Here is a 15,521-nt window from a genome sequence, read left to right on the forward strand (position 1 = left end):
TAATGAAGTTGTGCCAGGGGAGGTTCAGGTTGGATGTTAGGAAAAGTTTCTTCTCCAAAACAGCAGAGAGGCACTGGCATAGGCTGCCCAGGAAGGGGGGGTGGGGGGATCCCTGTCCCTGGAGGTGTTAAAGAAATGTAGATGAATGTGGTCGGTGGGCATGGTGGGGGTGGATTGACAACAGTTGAGCTTAGTGGTTCTAGAGGTCTTTCCAATCTTAATGATTCTGTGATTCATGGCTTTATATAGACTGCATGTATTTATGTATGTATTGATGTGATAATACCCTTGTTGTGTATCTGCTTAAGAATACCAAATGCTTGAAAGTAAGATGGGAATGGCTGTATGGGAAAGTCAGTTCAGAGATATTGTTGAGCTTTGCACAGATTGCCTTGTCAGGGCTTGGTGTTGTCTTTGGGGAGGAAGAAGGCAGCACTGCATGGAGTGCAAGGGGATCCCTCTGTGAGGGGATCTTCTCTGCTGCACATTGCTGACCCGCACTGGCTTTCAGCCCTGCAGCAAGGCTCACAGAAATGGATCAATGCTGCTGTGTGAACTGTGCTGCACATGACAAAAGTGGTGCTGGCTGTCTGCTGGCAGGAGCACGTCGGCCTCTCCTCTGCAGCATGCTCAGCCTGGGCCCGAAATAACGGGCAGCGCTGGGCATTTCTGGCAGGGAAGGTGAGCCATATTAAAGGCAACTATGACTGTGCGAAACACAACGTTGGGCTGTTGCAGGGTTCTCTAGTGGATTCTGTAGGTAGTATTTGTCTTCAGCAGCTGCTTGTGAGCAACTGTTCCTGCATCTATGGCAACCCTGAACGCCTGGGGCTCCATTCGCTGCCATCTCCCACCATTCACTGGGTGTTTGGGAACACTGACCTTAAATTCCTGCACCACTTTCAGATGCCAGTGTGCTCCTGAATCCCACTTCATACCAAATAGAAGTTGCTAACCAGTCACTGAGGAATCTTCAAATCACCTTTAGTACTAAAAAACTAGATCCCAGTATTGCTTCTCTGAGCTAAGTAATCCACCGCAAGAATGGATTTAGCAGGACAATTTATCAGCAGAGATTTACATCAGTACATATCTGGTTAAGGATTTAAGCTGAAATTTAAATTTGTACTTAGATATGGGTTTTATTTAAAAGAATATCCTGCTTAGGATTTCAGTAACATATTTTGCGAATCACTCTTCAGATGCTCTTTCTGGAGCTCAGATGGCTGTACTGTATATGAAGAATGGATTCAGGAGACTTCACAGTGTTAGTGATTACCTTGTAATGCTTTCCAGATGGCAGAACGTGATGCAATCAGCACTGTCTGGTTTTGCTGCGCTGTATGCTCTGTCATACCCAATAAGTAACCAAGAGACCATTACAAGATCAACAGGCTATTATGACAATGGCTGGTTAATTCAAATGTTCTTTATTACATTATGAAAACTGCAGATTACCAGAAAGCTCATTGGTGAATGCAAGAAGATTGATTGCTTCTCAGAGCTCTCAGAGAACAAGGTATGCAACTTGAATTAGCTACCCCACGCTATGCTTTGGGAAATTAAATCCATTTTCGTAAGGGCTGTAATGTAGTTTACATCTGTTCAGTTGGGAGTTTCTAGTAGCACTCCATAATTCCTTTCCTGCTCTTTGGAGAAGCAGTAGGAATGTTTGTTGTTTGCAGTGATCTAAAATAAAACCAGTGCTACGAGTTGTGTGGGCACAGTGATGAAGTTCAACTTGACTGCAGCTTGTGGTTGCTCATAATTCTGCTCATGTTCATGCAATAATGATGTTTACTAACTGGTGCTTTTATTAGGCTCACAACATCATTTGAATGGCAAACCCATCAAATTTAAGTAGGTGCTTAGCTCAGGATTTTCTCAGCATTAATTGAAGGCGCCGGGGTACTGCACTGGGACAGGTGCAGCCTTGCCGTGCAGAGGCAGGATTTGGGGAGTGAAAGCTCCTGGTTCATCCCGGCATCCAGCTGTGTAGTGCTTCTTACTTGAAGTCCAAGAAGTCTTTAAGGGAGATTAGGGCTGTGGTGGGAAGTTTCAGTCCACTGGCAATTGTCCTGAAGAGTACGTTTTCTAGGCACTACTTTAAGCTCTCCTACCCTTTAGCTAAGCCTAGGAAAATGGGATGGAGGGAGGAGTAAGACAGAAATACATGGTATTAACTAGCTTTTGGAAAGGATGAGAAAACTTTCTGAAATGGGTTGAATGTCTTGCAGTGGTCTCATCATTCGTGGAGCAGCTGCTGTAGGCTGCCATGGGTGCAGAAGGCTCGTCTTGGATGGAGAGGCTTAGGACTGGAGCTGAACAGTGTTCTGCAAAGAGCAGCTTCTAATGCAGTCATTGTTTCAGTGGTTATGCCATGCTTGCTTGTTTTACTGAGTGGCTTCATATGTTTTTATCCTGCACGATGTTGCTGGGCTGTTTTTGTGCTTTCCCCTTTATCGTGTTTCAGGAGAGTTCCACAGTTGAGCCTCAAAACATCCTCTTGTATGGGAGGAAGGAAAGAGGAGAGGTTTACGTGGTGCATTTCTCATTTTACAGTTACCAGTGGCTGCTCACAGTCGCACAGCCCAGTCCTGTTCACTGACTCAAGCTGTCTTTGCTCACTGTGGTATTGGTAGTGATGAATGTGCTTTGCTAGTCTGATTTGTGAGGCTTGTTGTGTAAAACAGAATTCATGACTGCGGCTTTTGGAAACTGAAGGTAGGGGAGAGCTCATCACAGTTTCTAATTCATTGCTCCTCTAAGTCCTTGGGTGGCTGTGTTGCTCAGCATTATGCAGCCTCTTTGCCTCTTTCGTTGTCTTCTATTGTGAGTGTGTAGAAAATAGGCTCTGCAGTGATGGGGACAAAGGAAGGGAAAAGGGATGGCACTTCTACTCTTCTCCTCCAGCCCTTTTCTCATTCCTCCTCTACTGCACAGCTTTTCCTTCCCGTCACAATCTCCCAGATCCCTAGTTTCTTACCAAGCAAGCAGAGGTTTTCACCTTCTTGTGTAAGAGCTCACCGACAAAAAACCCTACAGATGGAATATAAGGAAGAAATATCCATTGCTTTGACTCATTGGCAAGAAATGCCACGCAGTCACAGCAGCTTTAGCACCTGGACAGGTTTCTGCTCAGAAATCTGACTGGCTGCCATGGGTTAAGGAGGTGGGAATGAAAATTCAACCTGAGAGTCTAGAGCTCTCTACAAATGATAGCAAAAGAGAACTTTTTGTTCTGGGAATGTAACATTTATCAATGGCACAATGAAAAGTGTTATTAAGAACAGCTTTCTAGCTCTTGTATTTTTACAGTACTCTGTTGATAAAGAGGAGAGAGGCTGTGAAAGACATTACATTCTAGGAGAAGTGACCCTTTCCTATTAAAGAGTTCATATAAGACAAGCTGAAATCGTGTCCTGAAGGATATTTGTGCAGCAGAGCGCTCAGCGCGCCGCGTGTCTCATAGCCATAAGTGCCAAGTTACACTCAGCCCGTAACTATTGAGCCCGTGAGACGCTGTTCGTTGTAGAAACTTGAGATGTTTATTAAGATGTTCTGAGTTCAATTTTTGATGTATCAGAACAGCTTTTAAATCTGTCACGGCTTCAGGTGGCAGAGCCGGCACGAATGGCACTCAAAGTAGTGCTGGAAAGATGTGACTCCTCGTGTGGTTTTTGTGGTATTTACACTCCTCTCCTAATTTTAAGAGAAATATATCTGTGGGGGTAAATCTGGCTGTTTAAAGTAAGTTCTTTATGGTCTCTTCATGTTGCTGTCTGGTTACAAGAGTAGTATGAGGTGATTGTATAACAGTGTTAGCTTAAAAATTATTCAGGTACAGGAAGATATGTATTTTTTTAATGTTGCAAATATTCATTTCAAATTCTTAATAATTATATTGTTCCTCTCGTGTCAGCCTCCAGTTTCTAATAAGTCCCTGCTCAGTAACTTTTATTAACTGACCATGGTGGAATGTATGCTGTGGTTGTCTCCTTGGGACTACATGTGTTTAAATCAGTTATGTCAAACAGTAACTTCTGTTGGAAGGATACACAGAAAACTACAAAGCAGTTCTGCATAAATCGCTTGCTTTGCTCTGTCACTTTTTTTTTGTTTAAAGGTGGAAGCTTTTATGAAGATGTCATGTGACAAAAAGATATATTATCTGATATCCCTCTGCGTGTTTACCTTGACAAAGATCCAAATTGCAGCAGAGAGGGGTGGGAGCAAACTCACAGTGCACAGAATGCGTAGTGTTTCAGGGTTAAAAAGCAGAACAAAACCAAAACGCAGCCCACAGTCTGCTTAATTGCTTGTGCATCTTGCAGAGAGAAATGTAATTATTGGCAGAAATCATAGATGGGATTACTGAGTGGTGCTGCCAAGCTGCTCCATGGGCAGTAGCTGAGCTGCAGTAGCTGAGCTGCACTGCTGTGTGCAGAGCGGATGGTTGGGAGGGGAGGAGAGCTGCAGGAAGAGCTGGTGGGGACGGTACGGGTGAAGCTGAGTGATTATCTGCCAGCCAGCAACAACGTGCTGTTGCACGGCAGGAAATTTTGCTGTAATTGGATACTTTCTGTTCTGGTGCTGAGCGTTAAGCACAAGTCTCATGTTGGTGCATATCGTAGCTCCCTTTTGCTCACTTAACTGTATTTCTGCTCTTGGAAAACGTGCTGTTGTGGCACTTGTTCTCCTGATGCGTTAAGCGCAGGCATATAAATTCAAGTAGCTGTTGTAATCCAATATTTCTCAGAAAATTCTTATTTTAAATTGCTCTCTTACGTTGTTGTTTATATGTGTATACAGAAGGAAAGCATACTTTCCTCTGCATATCATCAAGATGATCGTATGGCAGAGGGAACAAACAAACAAAGCCAACCTCAAAACACAAACTGTGTTGCTAAAGTGGGAATTTGCTTTTGTGGCAAATGAAGTCTCCAGATGGGAGACCGGCAGGTCAAACTTGTCACTGCTGCAAGCTGAACGTACATGAAACGAAGCTGTTCAGCCGTCTCTGAATCTCCACAGTGCTCATTGGAATTAGTTTTTTTCAGATCACTTGCAGGAAAAACCATGACTTTTATTTAGTATTTCATGTTGAGCGTTTTTTATTTGGTAAACCAGGCTTAGAAATAACAAATTCATTCATTTAAATTTGTGAAGATGATATTTTAAATAAGAGGGAATGTGCAATGGGGATCAGATATTGTGGGAAAACACTGATTTCAGCTGCTGCTTTATTAAGGTGTGTTATACTTTTCACTGGGATGTTGTCAGCTGTGAGTAGCGAGTTGCTGCTAAGCAAGACCTCTCCTCTCATTAACTGTGGGTGGATGATGTTTAGCCTGGGATTTAAGGACTTTTTTTCTCACTGTTTAATCTGTTAGAATCCTCCTGAACCTGAAGGTTTTTTAAAGATAAATGTTAGTTATTTCTGAAGTTTTCTATTAAATATCAATATTTCATTTTGGGAAGAGTAAAATGTGAGTGGACAAGTTTAATTTTTTGTTCCTTGTGTGCAGTTTTTAAAACCATCCTTCAGCACTCCTTAGGGTGAGAAGGTCTTCACGCAGACACACGCTCTTGTCACAGCGCACAGTTCCTAAATGAGTTGCAACTTCAGGGGTGTCTGTAGAGCCTGGCTTCAGAACGTGAATTTCAGAAACTTCTTGGAGACTATTTATTGAATAATCTTGGAGAAAGTCTAGCATGTGCTCAGCTTATGGAATTCAGAAATAGAATGTGCTATTTTTAAATAAAACCAAAAACCAGAGATTTTTCTTGGGGGAGAAAAAAAGTTTCTTATGCAAGACAGCCTTAAAAAGGAAAAGTATTTGTTTTACTGTTTTGCAAAGAAGGCTGTCGTCTCTGCAACAGCAGATACCTGCTTTCTTTTAACAAACTTGAGTACGTTGGAAGCTGCTATCTTAATTTTGTTACAAAATAGTAAAAAACTGCGGTGGAGAAGTTTGGGTCTAAAAGCTGTTGAAATGAATTTATTAGCAATTGGTGGCATCTAGTGACTGTCTCTGTCAACGCACTTATTACATAATTCATCTACAGGCTTTACCAAATAGTTACCTTACAGACTGTCCCAGCCTTCAGTTCCAGCCTCTTGTTCCCTTTCAAAAGATAAACTTTCCATAGGGCAGCGCTTATCTCCGGGCTTCCTGCTGGCGGAGGCTAAAGCTGCCCCGGCTCGGTCAGCGCTCAGTAGAACCCTGCAGACTTCAGTGGGCGCTCAGCAAGGACATGGGGAACCACTGAGCTTCGGTTGGCGGAAGGAGAAACAGCAAAGACAATGGATCAGAAAAGGTAGTGTATTTGTTTAATTCAGTGGTGGTGGCTTGTCGCAATTATTTTGAGTTGCAGTTAGAAATTAATAACACTACTTTTCTATGTCCATAAAAACAAAGAGCTGTAGGATATGTTACTGCTGTGTGCGGCTGCTAGATCTTTAGTAAGAGGTATCTCTGCTTCCAGAGGGTGATAGTATTGTGTGGATTAGCAAAAGGCAGATGGAGGGCTAGATGTGTGTTTGATTCTTGTGAACGGAGTGGTGGTGGCCTCTGTAAAGACCTGCTGTTGGAAGCGTAATGCACAGGCACAAGAGAAGGGTCTTACGGCAGTGTTTGTTTCTCTTCATTGTTCGTGTTGCCCTTGAGAAATGTGCTCTATATCACATGTGCTTCACAGAAGTCATTCTCAAATGGGTTACGGCAGATTCAGATGCCATTGTATGAAGTGCTCCATGCGGTCTGCAAAACAAGGAACTGCGAGATAACGGCGGGAGTGTTTGCTGCTGCTTTCACATGGTCTATTTTCGACATGGAGGCCAGTATCAGGCCCTGGATTTTGTCAGGTCAGGGGGCGAGCTCTGAAGACATTATCTGTCTTTTCTTTGTTGACAACATATCTTTGTCCCTCCTGGGTCCTGGGATGGCTGCATGATAGTGCTGCTATTTAAAATGCCTAGATAGGAGAAGTCATGTAAATTCTTTCTATTTTTAAGGATGCTCATTAAAGTTGCTAGCAAGGCTCAGGCAGTTTGGGGGTGCAAGATGATAGTTCTGCCGGGGGACCAGCAGCTCGTGGAAAAGCCTGTCACCTTCACTTGGCTTTGTTAAACAGGGATGTGCTAAATGCATGAGTTAAATAATAAACAATTTGCAAGTATTAAATACAACGTACGCTTGTTCTTTTATTTTTATAAGGTCAACTTTCAGGATAAATGTATTTTTTTCTGGTGCATTTGGGAATAATTTAATTAAATGGGGTTTATTGTTCACGTTTTCAATCGAACTTTTTGTTAACTTCTTAATGTCTCATTGTGGCATTGCCCCTTGTTCCTGGACGCTGCAGTGCTGGAAGAGCAGAGCAGCTTAACTGCAGAGTTGTTGTTTTGTTTGTGCTGGTCTGTTAGTGATATACATCTGCATAACTGAAAACTGTGGGTTCTAATTGGCTTTATTTATATTGGAATTTAAAAGCTGAGCAAAATAATGTAAACAAATCAATAGCGATAAACAGTGTTCAATTTTCTAGAGCAAATCAGGAGAATCAACCTCAAAAATCTCTTAAGGGGTTGTGTGTAAGACTTGGGATAAATCTGGTGGATGGTTTTGGCAGAACAGCTGTTTTTCCTCTGCCTTTGGTCTCCATGGTACAGTAACAGCATTTCCTTTGCTTACAGGGAGGTGGCAAAGGGAAAGGAATTACTGTACCCAGTACAGGTGTTTAACCCATATGCATTTCCCTAAAGACCCACTTGCAAAATTTCAGCAGGACTTAATGTGTGAATTTATGTATTTTCTACTGAGTATTAAAAATTAGTAAGGGGAGCTGATGTTCCACAATTTAAACCTGAAAGAATAATTTCTCAGTTACAGATTTGCTTGAAAAACAGGGATTATATTAAAAACTCGAAATAAATCTCAATCTGACAATTCCTCTGTTCCTACAATGACAGTGTTGAAGATGTTGTTGTATTTTGCTTATTACCATTATTTCTTGTTGCAGTCATTCCAGGAGCATTATTCCTGTATTAGGTACATGCAATTCTACTTTTTTTTTTTTAAAGTAAATAATAATAAAACAGAATCACACAACCTGGCCAGCCCTTGTCATAAGTGTTTATGGTTCTTCCTATGTGGATTTCTTAAATGTTCCTATAAAAGTGTATAAATCTAGCAGCAGAGACTAGTGCTCTGAAACACTGATTCTGTGGATTTCAATTGTAGATTAATTCCCAGTGACTCCAAGGCCTGCCTAAGTAAATGTGGAAATATTTACCTGCTAAAAAATGCACTGCCTGTTTGTACGTTAGCTTGTATTTGGCTAAGAATCTGCCAAATTGCCATACAAAGGGAATTTGGCTTTTCTTAGTGCTGTTCACCTCTCTTGAATATGTCATGCACACACAGGGGGAAAGCAAAAAAAAGAAAAAGAAATACATGGCACAATGAGATCCTTTGGTCCCCATCAGATCCTCTGTGCATTTCCACTAGAGAGCTGGGGTTTCTTTCTTAAGCTACCTATCCTCAGCTAAAATGTTTGGGACATTGGTACAGCTTAGCCCCTACAGCATCCTGTGTTCTGTATGCTATTGCTTGTCATGGTGATTTTTAATCATACCAAAACCTGGCTTTCTGTTCTTCATGTTTCACCTGGGTGACACAGCAGAGCACAGAAAAGTGCTGAATATGTCAGTTCCTTAAGGGCACTTTGCTGTCCTTTACTAAGATCCATGTTTTTCTATCTTTTTTTCATCTGGACTAAAAGCTATACCAGCTGTGGTTTTATTTTTTTTTTTTAAGCAGATCTTACTGCTTGTATTCACTCTGGATTTTAAAGATAATGTTTCCCTATAAGTGGAGTGGCAAAGAGAATGCCCCAGCCTTGTCGCTGGTGCAGCGTTGTGTCTCAAAAACCTGGAGTGACTGCACTATGAGATGAATGTCCCAGTTCTGCCACGACTTCTGCAAGCAGCTCATCTGCAAGCCTGGCAAGGCATTTCAGCTGTAAATTACTCCTTTTTACAAAATCTCAAATGTCTCCTTGTTGGGACAGGAAGTTTATCTACATGTTAAGTCTCAGCAATGGCTTCAGGATATACCAGTGTAAATGGAAAACAGTGACCTTTCTTGGGAATCGTATGCTTTGGAGCAGTTCTTTATAGTCAACTTCTTTCCATTGCATATGCACCATAGACTCATAACTAAAAGTATGCAGTTCCAGAAATCCTATTAAAGCAATAAATGTATTCCCTCTTACTACTCCAAACAGTCACAAAGTGCATGACCTCTTCCAACAGTGGGCTTTTCACACTGTTCCACAAGTAGTTTTCATCAACAGACCTTAAACCCGGGAGCTGTTATGTTGATGGTATGTTGATGGAAGTTTGCTTACATTAATGTATTGGTGTTTTTTTTAAAAAAAAAAAAAACTAACCTGAAAATAAACCAAGCGCTGGACCTGGGGAGGTGCTGGTAATGCTGGCAGCTGGAAAACCAGGGGAATTGGTGATTTTCTTCTTTTGCAGAACAATTGAAACATAGAAACACCATTTTCTTTAGCAAGAATGCTTGGATGCCCTCCAATCATGAGTGAACAAAGGTTTGTCTGTCAGAGTCCCAGGAGCCCCCACATCTGCTTCAGAGAACAGGATGTGGGGAGGGTAAAAATGCAGCACATCTGTGTGGCTGACGTGGCTGGGGGAGCACCTGGGAGTTCTGGGCACTGGGAGCTGCTCTTTGGGCTGGTTTCTGGTGGGCGCTGTGCTGTCAGGGGTTCTGAGTAGTGTGGGAACCTGGTATTAGGGCTGATTATCTGTGTGAGGTTCTGGGTTCTGCATCCTGAAGGCGGAGCAGAGTACTCCTCCTTTAGAAAAATGTTTTTAATAATTCTGGGATGTTACTTAGCCTGGTTTTTGTATTTATAGTCTCAAAAGTCTTGTATGCTTCAATTTCTTCCAGTATCCAGTCAGGATTTTGTAAGCAGGTGCTTTACACTTATGCCTTTAATTTGGTTAGCTGACTTCTGGTTGGGCTGATTTCAGTGAGACAGAGTGTATGAAACAGAAACAAGTTATTCCTGAAACAGCTGTGCATTCCTCTTGCCACGTGCACTGAGAGCAGCTCAGGTGCATCACAGTACCAACCAACCCTGAGCAGAGTGCAGTGCCGGAGTTGTGCGGGCAGCTGGTGAATGGAGAATGTAAAATTCAGACTTTGGTGGACAGATTGCAAAAGGAATTATTTCTTTAGACTTTCTCATTGATTATTCACCTTTCTATTTTCAGCTAAAAATGCTGGTAGTGAATTCAGTCATCCGTTCCCAAAAAGTAGCGATGCTTAATTTGATTAAAGCTTTCTTACATCTCTGTGAGTCCTGTCAGGAAGATTTGTTGGGCATCTGTTATTGCTTTATCTCTTTGGTTTTGTTGGCAGTGGGGTGCCATGCACTGACTCATGTTTCTAGACATCAGGAGCAATGATAATAAAAACGTGTTACAAAGTTCTGCCTTCAAGTTTAATTTAAATGAGCAGCCAGCTAACTGCGTATTAATGTGTGCAGTATTTTTAATATAGAAATAAAGACCCTTGTTCAGAACACGTTTTGCAATGTGCTTTAGATGTAGTCCTAATTAAAAAAAAAAGTGATTATAGCCATCTGTGCTTCTGGAAGATTAAATCTTGGAGGAAGGCTGTCAGATGGGAAGGTGACAGCTGCAGTTGTAATGATATGTTCTTGAAACTCGTAGGTGAGCTTTGTGTATGCACTCCTGGTGTGTAAGGCATGTAAAGCTTTCCGAGGCGTTGCATGTTCTCAGTTGGAAATAAAGTTTGTGCTGGGGAGGTGCTGCGCCGAGCAGGAGGCAGTGGAGTGCTTTAGTTCTTGTTTCATTTTTATGGCAAATCCCAAGCATTAAAGATATTCATGGTTTGGGGCTTTTCATGGTCAACTGAAATTCCTCTGCTTGTTCAGGAGTGCAGCTTTGGATGATGTGCTTTTAAACTGTGATTCTTATGGAAGAAATCTGCAATTCCTACACAGGAAGCTTCAGTTTCCTCTCTTGCATTAAGTCTCCTTCAAAGAAAATCTTTAAATTGTAACAAACTAAAGTGTCGCTGGGCTGGCTGTAGCTAACAGTCTGCAAATGCTGAAACTCCATCGTCCTAAGTAGAGAGAGGACTGCTGGAGAGCTGCTTCTCAAGAAGCAGAATATTTTCGATGGAGAAGGCTTTGAAATCATGTGGTGGGAGGGAGGTCCTGGTGATGAGAACAGTTGTTTTAATCCATATGGCAGCTTGTCTTCACTTCTGACTGTCTTCATGCCGTGTCACCCTCCGTGGGTTACTTTTGTGGAAGTAAATTAATGGTTTATGTTAAAAACAAACAAACAAACAAAAAAACAAAATTGCAAAAGCAACTTGATTTTGAAACGGTGGTAACTAAACATGAATCAGTAGGCTTTTGTCCTCTTTCAGTCAAATATTTTCGAAGTAAATTTTTAAGTAACTGTCATGTGTATTTCTGTACTCTTGCGAGGCTCAGGGCAAGATGACAGCCTTGGTGCGTGGGGGGGAAGCAACCACAAGGAATTAATGGGATGAGGGGTTCGTGAGGCTGTGGGGAGTTAGAGCAGTCATGTCTCAGCATTTCTTTGAGATTTCTTTCATATCAAATTATGCCAGCATAAATCACTGTGTTCAGTAAGTGTTGCCCAAATGATAGGGGGGACAAATGTAACTACAACATCAAAATGCTTTTGCATGTCAGTATACTACAGCAGTTGAAAAATATGTGCCTTTAATGTCAAATAATTATTTGATGTATTTTTAGAGTGTTGAGGGAATTTACAGAATGAATAATACCTAAATAACATTAACGATCATCAGTCCGCATATTAAAATTATATTGGCTTGAATTCTTACAGTGATTTTGGTGTTGCATTTAAAAATTAAAAAAAATGGAGTAGGTAAACTTTAAAGGTCTCATCCAACTCTGTGAAAATTGTAAACATTGACTGAAACTTTTTGTTTCTCTTTGAGTTATCTGGAAAGGACTTTTCATTTGTAAATCTGTCCTTTCACGGAACCAGGTATGCCCTTTAAGTTTAGGGGAAAGCATTCTCAATGCAAGCAGGGCTGTGTCCTACATGCCCTTTAAAACTGAATGGTAAAACAGAATGGTTACATGCCTCAGGAATCCCTACGTGGACACAGATCATTTAGTCTCATCTTCCTTCTATAGATTTTTTTTTTTGTAGGCTAAGATTTTTGGAGCTTGAGACTTGAACATAACTTTCTGAGAAGTTTGAGTTCTATATCCAAACTGATTATAGATGCTTGGGGGTTTTTTTTGTTGTTGTTTTTTTTTTCCAGGGATATGTAAAGCAAAAATAGCTAGGAAATTCCCATTAACTCCTGTAAGATCTGTGAAGGATACGAAATGAGGGCTGAAATTACAGATAATGCAATAATTGTTACTGGATGCCGTTAAAATGCGCGCAGAAAGTGAAAGGAGAGCAAAGTGACAGCGCGAGGCCCCGGCGCTCTCTTGCACAGTATTTAGGGCAGGAGCAATCTGTCGGCACAGGGAAAAAGGATGGCTGCTGCCCTGACCCCTCTGTGTACCCACCTTGCTGCGTGGCTCTGGGTGTCCCTGGTGGGGCACGGTGCAGCCGTCCTGCTGCGCTATCGATGCCGCTGTTCCGAGTTGTGCCGCAGCTGAGAGGTCTCGGTGCTGCCGTGCAGATGGAGCGGGAGAGTTTGCTTTTACCTCAAAGACTTTGCTAAGGATTAGAGAGCTTTAGCAAGGATTGTGTGGTTTCTTTGCTCCAGGAGGGTTTGCAGTCCGGTTTGAAAGATGAGCACAAGAGGTTTCCGTAATGCTGCGAACTGAGTAATGCGAGTTGAAGGACGACGGAAGGGACAACAAACATGGGGAGAACAAAGGAAAGGAGTCACACAGCCGAGCCAAACAGCAGCACACAGCAGCTTGGGAATACTCCGATTGCCTCCAGACCATTTAAACAATTTAAATTGTAAACTATTCAATAGTAATTTCCCAATGTATATTTGGCCACTGGAAAAGCTCGGCAGTATGATGCATCCCTTTTTCGTTTGCGTGTTGCTTAAAAATAGAACTTATTACTCTCTCTCATTGAATGAACTGGGATACTCCCTGAGTGCAGTTTAAAAGATCAGTATTAGAATTTAAACCATAGAAAACACAGGTGCAGAGAACATAAATAAGATTGCACATGCTTTAGCTCTTCCATATCGCGAGCTGTTTAATTATCCCGCTCTGCCTGTAACTGAATATAGCCACACCAGGCTTGTGTTTATGAACACAATGGCTGATATTTCTTATGAGATTGCTGTATCGTCTGACCCTCTTGACCAAAAGTCATTTTCTTACCTCATAGCCTGTGGAGAACAGCGGACTTTTCTTGCAGCTTGATGACAGATGAGACTAGTGTGCTGCACGTAGGATCTCAGTGTGAGATGGGAATGAATGAGCTTTATTGCAGAGGGTTAAGAAGGCTGGCTTTTTCGTTTATTTTCCTTCTAAATGAGCATGGAGAGAATCGATACGGGTCATTGATGGGAACAGTTCCAAGGAAAAATCACCTGTCTGGATGTCTCATGGTGCTGGGGGTAGGGAAGGACTTATGTTCAAGCCACAGCTTTGAGTGCAAAGCCTTGTTGATGGTATCTGGGTTTGCATGCTTTTGGTGGTTCCTGCACTGCAAACTGATAGGTTTAGTTGAGTTTCCTAGTGAATAAGCATCTGCCTCACAAAGCTTGGCCTTAGAAACAGGTGACCAAGTTACCCAAACCTCTAGAAGTCAACATTCCACTTTGTGTGGATTTCGCTGGGATTTCTCTTATCCCTTCCTGGCTGTATTGCTGCTGTTTGATGTGGCAGCAGCCCTATTTCCCAGTAGACTGAAGACCTCTTTCAGGACCTGCAGGATGTCAGTGGCCTCCTCAAGATGTTCAGACAGTTTTGTTTTGTTTTGATGCTGCACGTTTCAGCCTGTTGCATGCTCATTTGGGGGCTCTTCCTAATGCTGCAAAAAGCACTAGAAAGGAAAGAAGAGCTGGGGAAGAGGTACAAGGAGTGAAACTGTTGAAACCAGTGAACTCCTGGAGTCAATGTCAGAATTGCAGTCGCTTTGGCTTGCTACTAGTAGAGTGACACTTAAGGAAAAAAAAAGTGGACCCAAAAAAGGAGAGAAGCATCTCCTTTTCTGCAAGTTAACTACGTGGAAGCAACTCACAGGCTTTTACGTCCTTTCTTCAGTTTGGGCAGGAGCTTTCTTCAGTTTGGACGGGCTTGCTCAGGCTGGAGATAAGGTTACAAAGAAGTCATCGAGCTAGTGGGAGAACTGATATGGCTGCAGTGGATGAGTTTGTCACTTTGGGGTGACAGCATGGCAAGCTGATTCCTTCCAGGAATCTCTGGACTCCAAGTTTAAGTTAAAGGTGAATACAGTGTCATTTACTCAACTTACCTATCAGTAACACTTCCCATTCTGTCAAATGTGCATGTTTATATATAATTTCTGCTGAAAGGACCGAGTTCAAAAGATAAACTCTAACATCTATGTGGACTCAGTTTGACCTTGCCGAAAATGGGTCCCTCCACCTTGGTTGTACAGCTTTTCATACAAGGGAACAGAATTGCCTGCATGGGCCATCTCTTTTTCCACTGCACTGCCTATGAAGAGCTTCTAAGAAGAGAGCAAATCTACCCGTGATGCTTTGACTAAAGCTTTTGACAACAAGCCACTAGGGTTTTTATTCCTAAGCATTTTCTGTTAAAAATGTGACTGATGATTGGGATAAGTGGCTGGGATAACCAAGACTTGAGTTCCTCTGCTGGTCAGCAGTGCCTTTTCACTATGCTGAGGAGGATGGGTGTCCCGCCTGGCTGCTGTCCCCATACAGGATGCATCAGCTCAATGCCAATGGCAGATGGCAGCGCTGCGGTAAATATGCACAGTTATGGTTTAAATGGAAAAGCTGTGGGAAAGGAAATACATTAATCCATTGAGACTGTTTTTTCTTTTAAGTAAGCCTCTGTAATAAATTGTGAGTTTTTGCTGGACTTGCCCTTTATATTTCTAGATTCCTTTCTTGAGTGGGGAAGGGAACAGAATAAAATTGAACTGAAGCATAAAAATTATTAAAATACAGAAGCAACTGAAAATTAAATTAGGTCATGCGTGTGGAAAGAAATCCTCTCCCATATGGTCTCATTTCTGAGCACACTTCAGGAAATCCTGGTCTTGCGGATCAGAAAACATGCAGTGAGCACACGACTGTATGATTTTTTTTTTTTTTTAGGTGGTGCTGTGAAGGCAGTACTTAGGAAGTGCTTTACAACCAGAAAGAACAGAACATCTGGGGAGAGCTCAGCTTGGTGAAGAACTAAGTGGGGACTGCTTCTTTGGAACTAAACTCTATGTTCAGGCTTTCAAATCTTTGGAGCTCAGATATTGC

The 15,521-nt window shown here is 42.1% G+C and overlaps 1 protein-coding gene across 4 annotated transcripts in view; it reads left to right on the forward strand.

Annotated features, from left to right (window-relative positions):
• RBM20 (RNA binding motif protein 20) overlaps window positions 1–15,521 on the forward strand; it is a 90,993-nt gene that overhangs the window by 13,910 nt on the left and 61,562 nt on the right. The window contains exon 1 of one of the 4 annotated variants that reach the window (XM_090145495.1): window positions 6,084–6,321. The exons of the other annotated variants lie outside the window; for them this stretch is intronic. Coding sequence (XP_090001621.1) covers window positions 6,308–6,321 — 14 coding nt within the window. The 5' untranslated portion in view covers window positions 6,084–6,307. Of the gene's footprint in view, window positions 1–6,083; window positions 6,322–15,521 lie in introns of those variants that run through there. 4 annotated transcript variants of the gene reach the window in all.

The sequence above is a fragment of the Phasianus colchicus genome, chromosome 8 (assembly GCF_987193195.1).
Source record: "Phasianus colchicus chromosome 8, bPhaCol1.hap1.1, whole genome shotgun sequence".
Lineage (NCBI taxonomy): Eukaryota > Metazoa > Chordata > Aves > Galliformes > Phasianidae > Phasianus > Phasianus colchicus.